The sequence below is a fragment of the Berghia stephanieae genome, unplaced genomic scaffold (genome assembly GCF_034508935.2).
Source record: "Berghia stephanieae isolate SIO BIC M18660-M18661 unplaced genomic scaffold, UCSD_Bste_1.3 scaffold6, whole genome shotgun sequence".
Classification (NCBI taxonomy): Eukaryota; Metazoa; Mollusca; class Gastropoda; order Nudibranchia; family Aeolidiidae; genus Berghia; species Berghia stephanieae.
Genome location: NW_027627510.1, coordinates 145,001 through 160,133, shown reverse-complemented (window position 1 = coordinate 160,133; position 15,133 = coordinate 145,001). Strand labels below are relative to the sequence as shown.

The window sequence follows — 15,133 nt, the reverse complement described above, 5'->3', positions numbered from 1 at the left end:
CCACATTCCACTACAATATCACCACACCACCACATGTACACACAACACACAAACACACCCACACGCACACCACACACAACATACACACACACACACACACACACACTCAAAATATAAACACGAGAACACATCACAACACATCAAAACTAGTCACCACTAAGCAGCGAAACAACGTTAGTTTGGAGTTATCTACGGACATTACTTACAAATGGATTCTGCCGACTGATGAAGTGGGAACACAGAAACGAAATCGTCTTGGCAAGAATAATGTGAGTGAAAATTTACATATATATATATATATATATATATATATATATATATATATATATATATATATATATATATATATATATATATATATATATATATATATATATATATATATATATATATATATATGTATGTATGTATATATATATATATATATATATATATATATATATATATATATATATATATATATATATATATATATATACGGATGCTATGCATATACATAAAATACTCACAACATCCATCAGTCAAATATAACGTATCAACGTTTGAAACGAATATTTTTGTATTCGTGGACAAAAATCAAATCAAGAGGTAAAAAAATATCATTTCTTGTCAAATCCAACTGAGATAGTCTCCTTCCTGACTCTCTAATAAATTCTGGCTTGACAAAGTATTTCAAAAATGTTGAAAATATCTCTACTTGTTTGTGGTACAGTAGGTGAATGGTGGGAACTTTTTGTTCCAAAGATAAAATAACATTCTTAAACAAGGGGAAAATTGACAGTACAATATACTTTAGAAACAGTGTCTTGTCCTGGTCAACAAACAGCTTGTGACAAATACGAAGCTTCCTTGCTTTTCCTGCTTGCGTTAAATTTTTACTTTTTAATTTTCTTAATACACTGAAAATTTTCTGCCTATCAGCTGAGCTAACTTTCATCTCAGTGAAAATTGAAACAATAAAATCTTTATAAATGTCCTTGTCGTCTTTCGACAGCCAAGAATAATAAAAAACAGTCAGAAATTGTTCCATCTTGTCCAGCCTTTCTGCACAATCAAATAAAGACATCCAGCGATGACCAGCTCTCTCCTTTGGAACAAGGCCTTTAACATTGAATATTTTACATAAAGAAAAGAATTCCTCCCTCAAATCAGGGCTTGATGAAAAGTCATAAAATAAATCATCCAATAATTTTGTCAAATGGTTTCCTTCATCGATGGAAGATGAAAATAATTTTGAAATATTGTGAAGGTGGTGACAAACATCTCCATCAATATCTAAAAGATGAGGTGCATAGGAATCCTTCATTATTTTAAAAAAGCCACTGTTACATCCTCTCATATATGCTGCACTGTCTGACAAGATAGACATCAAGTTGAAAAACGGAATTTTGTCCTCAAGCAAACTCTGGGTTACTGTGTTGAAGACTGTCTCAGCGTTTACAACTTTCATCTCCTTTGACATGTACAGATGCGTTACACTTCTTTCCAATGCCTCATCAAAAAAACAAACTAAAACATTCAAAACTCTTTTCTTGCCGTGCTTGGTAGTGCTCTCATCAAGATTCATACTAAAGGGGCAACTCTGAAGCTTCTTGACAAGACGTTTTTTCTCCAACTCATGCAACCCATACTTCATTTTGTAAGTGGCAGTCTGACGCTCCATTGATAGAGAATGCAATGCCTTACGGTCCTGGGAAAGAGTTTGAGCAAACTCAATCAAATGAGGTGCAGTAGACAAAGGCAGGGAATGCTCAGCGATGAAAGAACAGACCATGGCCTCTTGGTTGGAAATCCTGTTCTTCATGATTGGGGGCTTTGGAAGTTGAATTTCTTGAACAGATTGTGCAGCTACTGTCAATGAAAACAAAGTTTTCAAAAAGACATTAGATTTGTCACTCGAAAGAAAGTGCGCAGTTATAATATTAAATGAAAACTTACTATTGGAATCTCTCTCTCTCTCTCTCTCACACACACACACACACACACACACAGACAGAGTAGGACCCCAGATAAAAAACAACCCCCCTTCCAAAAAAAAAATGAAGGATAAGGCAAGCAACAACCATTTAAAAATTCATATGAGAGGGTTGCGGATGACATTTCATCAATATTTACTGTTTTTCTTGCCAGTCTCAAGTTGAAAACTACTCACTATTAATCTCACTAGAAAATATCTGAACACTCAAGATTGTGTTGGTTATAAGTATTTGTTTACATTTTCACTGCCACAAACGGGACCATTTAATACATTGAAACTGAAAATTGTTTTGCTTTGTTTTTAAAAGGAATGGTATGAAATACTCACATGACTCTGGTACATTTGGTGCAGCACCATATGGTCGACTCGGTCCTGGTTGAGCAACTGCAGCTCCTCCATCCAGTCTACTGAACGTCTGAAACACAGCTGGAAGGGTCTGGTTTCCTTTCATTTCATCAAAGACAAGCTTGTGATATGAAGATTGGGCATGGCGAGTAAGGTATGCTTTGCCTCTACCACCGTAACTCAGACGCCGTTTACAAATTAAACAATAACAAAGTCCAGCTTCAGGAATTTTTCTTATGTAATCCGAAAGAAAATTCCCTTGCAAATCCTTCTCTTCAAGCCACGACCACTTAAAACGGTTTCGCACAGACGCGTCGATTGCCTTAATATCGGCATTGCAGTCGGCGAAAGTCTCAGGCATTTTAATGAATAAAGATCGTATCAATGTATAAACACTTGAAAATTGTAAGATAATAGAACGATATAGTTGTGAGCTTACTCCTTTAGAATGAAATTCGGATCATCAAAGATGGATAAAGTCAAAAACTGGGCAGGATTACTTGGAAATGTTTGTAAACAAAGTTTTACCGGAACCGCAACTCTCACTTTCACACCGTCCCATGATTCAATGCGCAACCTTGGCAGAGTCGGGTTATGGTGAGGTCACAGTGGCTGAAATCCCAGCGAAATCAGCCACTCTATAACTATAATAAAATATTAGCTGATTTCAGACCAGTAGATCAGCTTCCGTGGTTCAGCACGAGATCACGAACGGTAAAATCCAGGGAACGAAATTAACTTATTTTCGGGTTTTCCCGATATGACGTATGGCAATATATTATAATATAGAACAATAGAGAGAAAATAAAACGAAATAAGATGAGAAATAAAAGGGGGTGGGGGGGGGGGGGGATTCGTTTGTTTTGCGTTCAAAATAACAAAAATAGGTATCAAGGCTGAGATTAAAAGTCTGTTCCTGGAAAATCATGCAAAAGTCTGAAATCAGCCAAATGGCTGAGAATTTACAGGCCTGATAGTTATTGTTTTGGGAGATGATGTTTTTTTCTTTGTAAATCAACTCTCTGTTATGTATTATTATAATTGTTATTTTCAATGTATAATGTAAGCATTTGAGTGTATTCCTCTTTCTTGGATTTTGTGCTTGTGTCCAGATAAGACTTATAGGTGATCTCAAACTAAGTACATTGGTGATATTGATATGCTCTTGGAATCTACATCTGATCCCTATTTGTTCCTAGTTCCCCTATGTCTTACTTTTTCTTGGGTGCTTTAATTGTAATTCTATAACTTTTTACTATCCCATTTTCTTCCTTTTTACTGGCGCTGATATAACCTAAATGTGTTGGAAGCGCCGTAAAACCCTTAAAAACAAAACAAAACAGCCAGTGGGAAAGGAAGGGATGATATACGGGGGAAAAGAAAAACAACGAAACCAAATACAATTTTTAATTTATTAAATTATAAACACTGAGCAAAAAACATTTTAAAATGTTTTTTTTTAAGATGAAAATTACACGTTAATATAAAAAAATGCTTAATAAGAAATCATGACAATAAACAGTGACAGGGAAGAATTTCAGAACAGAATTAATTCATGCCGATTATTAAAGTATTATCATGATCCTTCACTTCCAAAACCATATCACAATGAATAATAAATAAAGAAATTAACCTGGACACCTGGATCAGATTCAGGTAGTTCGATTGCTGTATCAAACCACTCGTTCCACTTGGGGAAAAGATCAGACTTAGTGGTGCTTATAAAAATAATCACCACTGATGGACGCCTTTTTGCACGTAAATTTTCACTGAAGTAAAAATTTAGGTAATTATTATATGTTATCGTTTGATAATTTCACGCCACAAGGCAGTGCTAACTGTAATGTTTAATTTATTGGAATTAAAAACGTCATATCACATGAAATCGATAGTAAAACTTAAGGATTAAATCTATTTACACTGCTAAATAAACACAAATACTAATACTGAGAAAATTGTGCAAATCTATAATTCATAGCAGTCAATTTATGAATAATATTATAAGATACAAAATGGCACCATACCTGTAAAAAGACTTTTCAATATTCGACTGCACACACATACACACATAAAACACAGCAGAAAGATGCTATGAAACACAAGATTAAGCCTCTATTGGAAGAGTATTAAGTTCTAGACAAGTTTAACCAAATATAAAATCTAAGTACTAAGCACAAGATAACACTAAAAGATGGTTCTACCATTAAAAAAAAAATATATCTATAGAAAAAAAAAACCCCAAAACACTTAAAGTCGTGATTTAAAAAAAAAATCACTAATATTAATTCATCTGAAAACAAACCTTAAATAAATATTGCAGTCACATGTCAACTTAAAATAAATGAAATAAAAGATTAATTTTTATAGTCAGGGTTTTTCTTTTTTTCCATTTTTAATCCAGGATTTGACAGAGGGGTGTTAGGGGAATATGTTGTAAACTATTTTCGTAATTAAAAAAAAAAATTAATGAGTATCAAATTTACGACATGTCTTACACCAATAATAATTCTACATGAAAAACAATTGAAAATGGAAGTAAAATCTTTTAAAAGGATTTTATAAATCAGAGGCTTCATTGAGGCTCAAGTTACATTGCTTTTTATGATTCAATTTTCTAACAGTGAATTTTCCTTTTTTTTTTTTTTATGAATGGGGCAAATTCACCACGTATAACATCTAATTCGACTGTATTTATCCCTGTCTTTCTCTTTTGTCTCCTTATAATTATAGATAGATGCTGACATTTCATATTGTCAATTAAATTGCAACCATTCCTTTCTTGAAACACAGAAAACAAAAAAACCCACAATTGTCACTTAGAAACAACTTTTCATTAAACAAGAAAAGATAAATGTGCTTGAAATGTGAAAAAGAGAGGATTGTTTGTTTTGTTTTTAAGGGTTTTACAGTGCTTGCAACACATTTAGGTCTTTTCAGTGACATTAAAAAGGAAGAAAACGAGATAAAAAAATTTAAGATTTACAATTAAAACCATATGAGAAAATGTAAGACAAAGGGGAATGGTTCAAATAGGGAACAGAAGTAGATCCCAAGAGCACACTATCAATGTACTCAGTTTGAGATCACCTACAAGTTTCATCCAGGCACAGACTCAAATGTTTACAAATCATGATATTGATATTCAAAACAAACAATATAACAGTAGGTACATACCAGAGAAATGACTTATAAGGAAAAGAAATATCATCTCCCCAAACTACCCAAAACTATAACTACATTTGACTTTTCCCTACCAGCCAATAATTCCAGTCCGGGAAAGGACAAAAACCAAGTCATTTTATTCCAAGGTAAAGATAGAAAGCAAGTTCGAAAACAAATATGGAGTTGTAGAAGACACAGTAAGTGCCTCCCTGCCCACTATGAGAGGACAAAAGACCTCACCCAGAAAAAGAGATGAAATTGAAACTAAATGATAAAGACAACAATTATGACGATGACATCAAAATAATATATAAAGACTAAGTAGTATCTTGCTTGGCTTTATTCAGTCATCAAGTAAGAGTGATTTACAATGGAAAAAATAAAGCCGGAAATATGGTGAGTGCTTTTCAGGTTAAATCAGATCCAAGCCACAAAAAATAAATAAAAGATAGAAGTATGTATGGTGTGTTAGAAATTATTGTCAAGTGCTCAACATGCATTTGAAGAACTTGTGCTGCCAAATAAGCCTCAGCTTTGATTCCCAACTAAGGAACACCCATCTTTACAATATCTATTTTCTTCATTGTTTGGACACAGTAAATATAAAGGACAATACAAACAACAAATTACATTAAGCAGAGACCTCAAACGCATTAAATAGATTTGACTGGGACCTCTATCTGTAAGATCTATGGCAGAAGACTGTGAAAGGTGAAGGGATCTCACACAGAGATTAAAAGAGGTAGCTGAGGATTCCCAACCGTATGAATAGGAGGCCATAGGTGCAAAGTCATCCCAAGTCATTTCCTTCATAATGATTTATGTAAATGCTGCTCGAAGCTCGAAGAAAAAATTAATTTGTACTTTCTTACAAAGGAGCATACTATTTCCTGCCCATCAATGGTTTTGTTTATTCATCTTAACAACGCCACTACCACATTATCTCATTCTTCTGTGGTGTTTCATTCATCCTGTTTTGTTGATAAAGGGGAAACCCAAATAGTCCATTTTATCTGTTTTCGTATATTAAATTGAAGCTTACATTCAATTTCACATTGTTATTAATTCATAATGGTTCATACCTAGAAATCATAACTTTAAAAGACTAATCTAACAATCTTTTAGAATTCATGACAATGTAGTGTTTGTATCAATCATCTCATTCAATTTTCTTAGATCCTGGTTCATATTTTTACTGCAATATTTTAAAAGAAGGCATTAATGTAGGCGACTTGTGATAAAAGGATGTGGGGAGGGGGTCCCGATAGTTCAGTTGGTAGAGTACTCTCTCTACACACACACACAAAGGGACTTAGACAATCCTGGGTAAAGTCAAGATCTTAATATGATCCTCCTGTCCACCCAGCAGCAACTGGGTAGCCCGGTCCATTAGATCTGGTGAAAAGTATTTTGCGATAGATTATCATCCTATCCAAAAGGCAGCAATCAATTGCCACTGTCTGTAAAATGCAATAGAAACTGAGATAGAATCTGGTTCCATGGGCCTTAAGGCTCTGAAAGAATACTACTACTTTGTTTGTTTGTTTTGTTTGTTTGTTGCTTTAGGTCTCTTCCAACACAATTGAGGTTATATGAGAGACCGCTGAAACAAAAAAAAAACAAGCAATCTAACAAAAATAGTACAAATGTAAATCAAAAACATAACCTAAAGATATCATAAGCTAAATTATAAATAACCAAGAACAAACAGGCAGAAGATTTACAGAAAAAAAAATATCCCCTGTCAAAAATACAATCACAAACCAAAGAAGCAGGATAGGCTAGTAAAGAGAAGAAGAAACGACATCACTATCGGATCGTACACCCATGCGAACATCATAGGTATATGATTCAAGGGTGATGCTCCCATCCAACCACCCGCTACTACTTTTCATGATAAATAAAGGAGAAGATTTGAGATTTGCAATAAATTGAAAGTTAATGATAAGTTGACACTGGGGTTATTGTTGCACCAAAAGGATTCATTTTTCACTATCATTCACATCATCGTTTTAAGGTTTAATATCACAACTACATATTTTGTCGAAATAAAGTACTATAATTTTACCATATTGCATTAAAGAAGGACATTTAACACGAGGATAAAGGATTATTTTTATGCCTTTTAAAAAAATATAAAAGAACAATATATTATTATTATGTATCAAGAAAAAAAAAGAAAAAAAATTTAAAGCTCTTCTGCAGAATTTGAAAAATTGTAGTCACAATCTTTCAAAACAGTAATGTATAAAAATGAATTCACCACCCTTAAAAAGTACAAGATACACATAGAACGTTTCTTCAGTCAATAACAAAAACAGTAAAAGCCGTAATACTTCACTCTCATTTATCTGGATTTAACGTGAAGTATGATCATTATATCTGGGGGGGGGGGGGGGGGGGGGGGGGTTTGTTTTGCTGAAGAAGGGATTAAATCCCAAAACATATTGTATTTAGTATTTTGTTCTGTTTTTCTGAAGCTGTTATATTCATTTTTGTTTATTACTTTTTACAGTCCACAACTTCTAGCAATTTTGTGTTCACTTTAAAAAAACAGGTATAAGCAGTAAAAATAATGACTTATAAAATAACATTTCATGCTCTCTAGGGACAAGGACAACAATACTGATTTGTTTGATTAGGATAATTTAAATAATGCTAGTGAGACTCTTTAATTATAATAGTAAAAGCGCAAAGAGAAAAAGAAAGGAAATCGCATCAGAAAAAAGGTGAACAAAAGTAAGAGTATTGCGCGTGCACTCAATTCTTTGAAAACAAAAAGTTTTGGAGGAATTGGGTGAAGTTTTGATATTTTGCCTCAGTTCACATAATTACATTCATGTACCATCATTGGAGTTACTTTGGACCAATAAGAGAATAGTTTGTTGTGTGCTTTGTTGTTGTTGTTGTTTGTTGCTTTAGGTCTCTTCCAACACAATTGAGGTTATATGAGAGACCGCTGAAACAAAAAAACAAGCAATCTAACACTAACAAAATATACCAAATGTAAATCAAATCATAACTAAAGATATCATAAGCTAAATTAAAATCACCAAGAACAAACAAGGCAGAAGATTTACAGAAAAAAAAATATCCCTGTCAAAAATACATCAAACAAAGAAGCAGGATAGGTAGTAAAGAGAAGAAGAACGACATCACTATCGGATCGTACACCCATGCGAACATCATAGGTATACGATTCAAGGGTGATGCTCCCATCCAACCACCCGCTGTGTGCCAATTATTTCCTATGATAAAAGTCGTCTTTTAACCATGAAAATAACGGCAACAAAATCGAGATTACTCAACAAAATGCTCCAAATTCACATGGGGCAAAGTTTCCCCTATTGGCCAAGTTACCCCTTTTTAATGGTAATATTCCTTCTATGACAATAATATATTTTGTTTGTTGCTTTAGGTCTCTTCCAACACAATTGAGGTTATATGAGAGACCGCTGAAACAAAAAAACAAGCAATCTACAAAATAGTACAATGTCAATCAAAATCATAACCTAAGATATATAAGCTAAATATAAATAACCAAGAAAAACAGGCAGAGGATTTACAGGAAAAAAAATACCCCTTCAAAATACAATCACAAACAAAGAAGCAGGATAGGCTAGTAAAGAGAAGAAGAAACGACATCACTATCGGATCGTACACCCATGCGAACATCATAGGTATATGATTCTAGGGTGATGCTCCCATCCAACCACCCGCGGCTAGTAAAGAGAAGAAGAAACGACATCACTATCGGATCGTACACCCATGCCAACATCATAGGTATATGATTCAAGGGTGATGCTCCCATCCAACCACCCGCTGACAATAATATAAAAACTGCTACAAAACCAAGATTACTCAAATTCACACGGGGCAAAGTTTCCCCTCTTGGCAAAGTTACCCCTTTTTAACGGTAACTTCCTTCTTTCTATATATGACATTATATTTAAAAAGTACATGAAAAGACATAATATATATATAGTTTGATCAAATTATTCCTTCATTAGATATCACTGACAAGCATATGAGCTTGGTTTGTATAGCTCCAAGCAAAGAAGCCTGAGGTCCACATCTGAGAGAATTGTCAGGCCATGAGGCCCCATGGATCCGCATACACGGCCACGATCTGGCCCAGCACAAAGACTTCTGTCTGGTCCGTTTCGCAGTGTGAAGTCAGGACCACACGCATTGCTTGGGTCAGAGCTGCAGAGGAAAAAAAATTTAAAAATTAAAGTTAACAGATTTAAGAGGATTTCTTTCTTTTATTATCACCATGATAAAGCTGTTTGGCTATGTGGTCTAGTGGTATGGCACTCGCCTTTGGATCGGAAGGTCCAGGGTTCATGTCCTGCTCCAAGCGGTGCATATTGGTCCTTGGAAAAGGCTCTTTACTAACATTCTCTCACTGTACTCTAGAGTAAGATGAGTACCTGGTCAGTTAAGTGTCTCTGTCCAAATAAAATTGTAATATTGCCTAACAGGCGACCTGTCTCGTCATACATCTTAAGTGTTGCTCTTGGCTAGGTATCCCTTGTAAAGTGTTTTGAGCACGTGGAATGGATATTGCACTATATAACTGTCATCTGCATTTTTTGCCAAATTGGGACCTAAAATTTGCCCAAAAAACCCCCAAAATTTGCCAAGAAATTTGCCAAAAAGATCAAAATTTGCCAAAAAAGTTGCCGAGGAGAACTAAGTGTTTCAGTAAAAATTAACATGCGATACAGAAAAATATATATGTAAAAGACAATTTATTACTTTTAAGGAGGCTACATTTATTAATTTACACAATAGCGTTGTTACAAAGATTTTAAAGGATCATTATCCGTAGAGAGTAGCGTCCCTTGGTTTGGGCCCAGGCAAAGCTGCAACATTTCTCAAGTTTCGCACTTTTTTTTTCATTATTTTGTTTTAGCTTCTTTTTTTTCCCCAAAAATTTGCCTCGCGATTTGCCAATTTTCCCAAAATATGCCACGATTTGCCAATTTTGGGAAATTTGCCCAAATTTGCATATCGCCCTGATATTTGTTCATGCATTTCCAAAATGTCACTTCGTAAACTTCCAGGTTTAAAAGATTATTGCTGGAGAAATGAGACGAGGGTCTGAGCATGGCAACCAATGACTGGGTAGTAAACAGTGCAGTAACACAAGGAAAACGACTTATTATTATTATTATTATATCTTTATTATTATCTTTATTATTATTATTATTATTATTATTATTATTATTATTATTATTATTATTATGATGATCATCATTATTATCATTATAATTATTGTTAATGTTATTAATATTCAGCTGGAGACATTGGCAGAGGCAGAGAGAATAATTGAGAAGAACAGAATGAATATTACAGAGAAACATCTTATATACAATACCTGCAGTTTTTTTTCTATAATGCTTTTATATACTTCAATATCCACTAAATGACAAAGAGTTCCAAGCCATAAGCAACGCTTAACATTTAGTACAAGACACGATGCCTATCAGGCACGAAGAGAATTACCTTAGACAGAAACAACGTTATTACCCGACGTGTATTCATTCTACACTTGAGTGGGATGAGAGAATGTGAGCAAAGATCCTTTACCAAGGACTAAAGTTTGCACCGCCCAAATACAGTGACCTACTGGCACCAACAAGAGTAAGTGTCACATCACAAAGCCGTCCAAATATTACGAGTGTGAAATTGTTATACATAGGAATTGACAGTCAGAGTGGAATAAAGGATAACTGTGATGATCAGGAAAGTGATTTTTATGAGTGAGAATAGTATAGTAAGATTGTATCATGCATTATTCTAGTTCTCTGTATTCTACAGTTTGTTTTTTTGGGGTTTATGTTTTTTTCATTCTTAATGTTTTTACAGCCCATGTGACACCTTAAGATCATTTCAGCAGCGCCAGTAAAATAGGAGATGATAGTTTAGTCAAAATATTTAGACCTATCTGACAAGCAGCAAAGAATATATTATGTAAGACAAAGAGGAATAGTTCAACAGAGATCAAAAGTAGAGAGAGTCAAGGGTGATATATCATTGTAGTGAGTCAGTACTTTAAAGTCCCACATTGGCACCACTTCATGATCCAGGCCAAGAGTTGCACTCAGATGGTTACAATATAAGCATTACAATTTAAAAACCTTAATATATTATTATTAGTCTTGATCTTGAGTGAAGGTTGTTTTTTTTGGGGGGTTTTTTAAAGGGTTTTACGGCGCTTGCAACACATTTAGGTTATATCAGCGCCAATGAAAAGGAAGAAAATGGGATAGTAAAAAGTTCTAGAATTACAATTAAAGCAGCCAAGAGAAAGTAAGACAAAGGGGAACTGAGAACAAATAGGGATCAGATGTAGATTCCAAGAGCATACTACCAATGTACTTAGTTTGAGATCACCTATAAGTCTTATCCGGACACAAGCACAAAATCCAACAAAGAGGAATACACTCAAATGCTTACATTATACATTCAAAATAACAAATATAATAATACACAACAGAAAGATGATTTACAAGGAAAAAAATATCATCTCCCAAAACAATAACTATGCATTTGACTGTTTCCCTCTCAGCCAGGACAAAACCAATTAATCTCATTCCAAGACAAAGACAGAAAGCATGTTGGAAAACAGTATGTACCTCCCTGCCTACTATGGGAGGTCAGGAACCCCTTGAGTGAAGGTGAAGATACATTACAATGATGATGATGACAAAGAAAATATCATAGAGAAAGAAAAGGATGATAAGTTAAAGTATAACTGAATATTATGTATTTTGTTATAACTATAACCTTAACAATGATGAATCAGGTCCTCTTCGCAGACTTGGGTCAGGTCCCATGGCCTTTGACCGCAGTGATGTCGGTACAGCGCTGATTGTAGCAGCTTGAGGTCTTGGACTCTGACGAGGCTGGGAAGTGACCACAGTTTTCTTTGGAGGCACATTCTTTCTCTTTTTGCTGAAAAAAAAAAAAGAAAGAAAGAAATTGAAAACTTAAAAATAACATGAGTGACTTGATCCAACAATTGCTGTCCATGGATTATTTGTGGATGTTTAGAGCTTGCTACCTTGTCTGCGATCTACTTCTTAGCAGCAGTGTTCTATATTTCTCCAAAAGAATTGAAAAAAAAAGCATCCTTGCCTGACCTAAACGTGACAGATCTCTCATCATTCAGTCAGAATATCTTTACAAAGTAAAATGCAAAACAAAACTGCATTTTGTTGGGTTTTTTTTTTTTTTTAATACTCTTCAACAGTCATGACGTCACTTCCTTCCTAATGACGCATGGTAACTTAGTAACACTGGCTCTAAACTATCGGAACAATGTCGGACGCCCGTATGAAATATTTATCCGGCGAGCATAAAGGGTATCCAGAGGAAAACAAACCCATAAATTTGAGCATGTTTTGACTTTTACACATTCTGATCACAAGGCATATGCAAAGTTCTAGCCAGCATGAATAATAAAAAGTAAAGATTTTCTTTGTTTAGAACCAAGATGGCCGCCGTTGCCAACGGCGTGACATCAGACTATTGAATCGTATTCCAAAGACGTGAATCACAGGAGTTGTTAAAATTCAGACAACTCATTTTAATTTTTACTAAAACTCCTGCGAACAAAAGCTTTTTTTGTTAGTAATGAATGGCTCGTATTTATCAATTTAATCAAATGAATATGGAAAAAAAAACAAAAAAAAACTGATACTAATAAGAGCTAAACAAGGTCAAGAGTACGACCCGAGGGGCCCTGGCATATCAATAATAATAATAATAATAAATATATAGTTAGCAATCCTGATAAGATGGAAAGATATCTGAAGAAAGAAGGGAAGAGGAAGACTGAAAATTGTACAAAGGAATTCTCAGAGAATAGGCCTTTGGTTCGAAGTTTCGATTGGCTACCTGAAATTAGTCTATTGACTGCTTGTAAGCTTTGAATGAATACCGGAAATTGGTTGTGGCTGCTTGTAAGCTTTGAATGAATACCAGAAAATAGGTCCAATGATTTCCCTCTCAACTTCGAATGAATACCATTGCATTAAAGAAAGCAAGAAAAAAAACATAAAAAGACACAGGCAACAATATCATGACATAAACCTTACATATAATAATAAATATGAGGGGGAACCAAAAATAAGTCAAAATTAAAACAAATTTGTTTTGAGAAAATGATCAAATATGCAGCCCAGGAATAAAAACTAGAGTGTATAGTAAAGAAATTCTGAACATGTAGAAAACTTTGAAAAATTTGTCCCTCAAAGCTTTAAGGCACATGGAGTCGAAGTTTATCCCAGTTGTTTTTTGTTACATTAAAAGGATTATGCTTTCAGTATTTACAAAGTACTTTCTGCAAGAGCTAAAAACCCAGCTCCCTAATCACCACTGGGTGAACTGAGGGATTATAAAAAACTAAAAACAATGATAGATTTAACCTATTAGTGCTCTACACATGTGCTCTTTGGTCCCTTAATTTTACCTTGAGTGTAAAATAAATAAAATCGTAAATGAGAAAATCTCTATCAAAAAATCAGCCTCTGTATCTACATGAACAAGATCTTTGATCCAATCAAATACTCCTTACTTCATTGAATTACCACCAGGAAACATAAATTTGTAGGTAATCAATATACTACAGAAGAAATTAAGAATAAAACAATGTTGAGAGGGGAAATAAGAAAAAAACCAAATTCTAACCTGTACCATCAGCGCAATCAACACCAAAATTATTAGAAGCAATAATCATGACATAGAAATAAAAAAATAATGCTTGTCTGGTGAGCTATGTGCAACAAGAGACGATTAAACAAGAAGTTTTCCCTGTGAGGAAAGTACACACACAAAAAAAACATGCGATTTATTGAATGGGCAAACGATCTATGACCAAATAAACATTAAATTTATAAATTAACTGATATTGCCTATGGTAAAAGATTGAAACATTTTTGCAAACTAATAGACCACAACTGTAATTCTAGATAGGAAATTTTTCAGCATTGTTAGTGAAATGTGTCCCGGCTCTTAGAAGCAAACGATCAGTTTACCCTGTACCATTTCCATTTTTGATTTACCAGATGCTTTTGAAAATGTTTATGTTAAAAAAGTTTCTTATTGAAAGGGATAGTTTCATGCAGCTGCATTCGTTATACTTAACACCAATAAATGTTAGTAGAGTATGGAAACTATAGCAGCAGGTTTTGTATGTTTGTGTGTCACTATTCAGATATCTGACTCTGCAAAGAGTTTTGAGGCCATAGCAAAAAGCACTGAACTAATGTGATTATTGATTACTGATTTATTATTGATTTTATCATATCTCAGTACGTCTAAAGACAATAGTCTGCTCTTAACTGATATTGTAACCAAATTGTGGCTCAGTGGCCCAACAATATGGTGTCTAGTCTTGTCATAAAAGTCAAGCAATGTTAAGCATGATGAATGGCTGGCTGGGTGATAGTGAAAAATTCTGATCCCGAAGTTGTAAGGCACTTCACACACATAACCCCACTCCACTCATGTGTAAATGAGTACCTGACTACTGGCAGTGACAAATATTGTATGAGTGTTGGTACAAAAAGGATGCTTAACAGGCAACTGGTACTGTATGAAATGGAAATATGGTTCCAGATGACCTACTGGGGGAAT

The 15,133-nt window shown here is 34.3% G+C and overlaps 2 protein-coding genes across 3 annotated transcripts in view; both read right to left on the bottom strand.

Annotated features, from left to right (window-relative positions):
- Nucleotides 1-526: 526 nt before the first annotated feature.
- LOC144962103 (uncharacterized) lies at nucleotides 527-2,769 on the bottom strand. The gene is made up of 2 exons (XM_078895066.1): nucleotides 2,306-2,769; nucleotides 527-1,851 (listed from the first exon to the last, which is right to left on the bottom strand). Exons 1-2 carry the CDS (start codon nucleotides 2,682-2,684, stop codon nucleotides 536-538), a joined length of 1,695 nt encoding a protein of 564 aa, XP_078751192.1. The 5' UTR covers nucleotides 2,685-2,769; the 3' UTR covers nucleotides 527-535.
- Nucleotides 2,770-3,721: 952 nt separating this feature from the next.
- The window catches only part of LOC144962099 (uncharacterized), a 22,001-nt gene continuing 10,589 nt past the window's right edge, over nucleotides 3,722-15,133 (bottom strand). For both annotated transcript variants that reach the window (XM_078895061.1, XM_078895062.1), the window contains 6 exons: nucleotides 12,281-12,448; nucleotides 9,305-9,691; nucleotides 8,724-8,869; nucleotides 7,371-8,377; nucleotides 6,966-7,013; nucleotides 3,722-5,434 (listed from right to left, as the gene is read on the bottom strand). In XM_078895061.1, the coding sequence (XP_078751187.1) occupies nucleotides 9,499-9,691; nucleotides 12,281-12,448 (361 nt within the window). In that variant the 3' untranslated portion in view covers nucleotides 3,722-5,434; nucleotides 6,966-7,013; nucleotides 7,371-8,377; nucleotides 8,724-8,869; nucleotides 9,305-9,498. The remainder of the gene's footprint in view (nucleotides 5,435-6,965; nucleotides 7,014-7,370; nucleotides 8,378-8,723; nucleotides 8,870-9,304; nucleotides 9,692-12,280; nucleotides 12,449-15,133) is intronic.

Coding starts and splice junctions, on each gene's coding strand:
- LOC144962103 (XM_078895066.1), bottom strand. CDS start 2,684: ATGCCTGAGACTTTCGCCGACTGCAATGCCGATATTAAGGCAATCGAC. Junction 1,852..2,305: donor ACCAAATGTACCAGAGTCAT/GTGAGTATTTCA, acceptor TTTCATTGACAG/TAGCTGCACAATCTGTTCAA.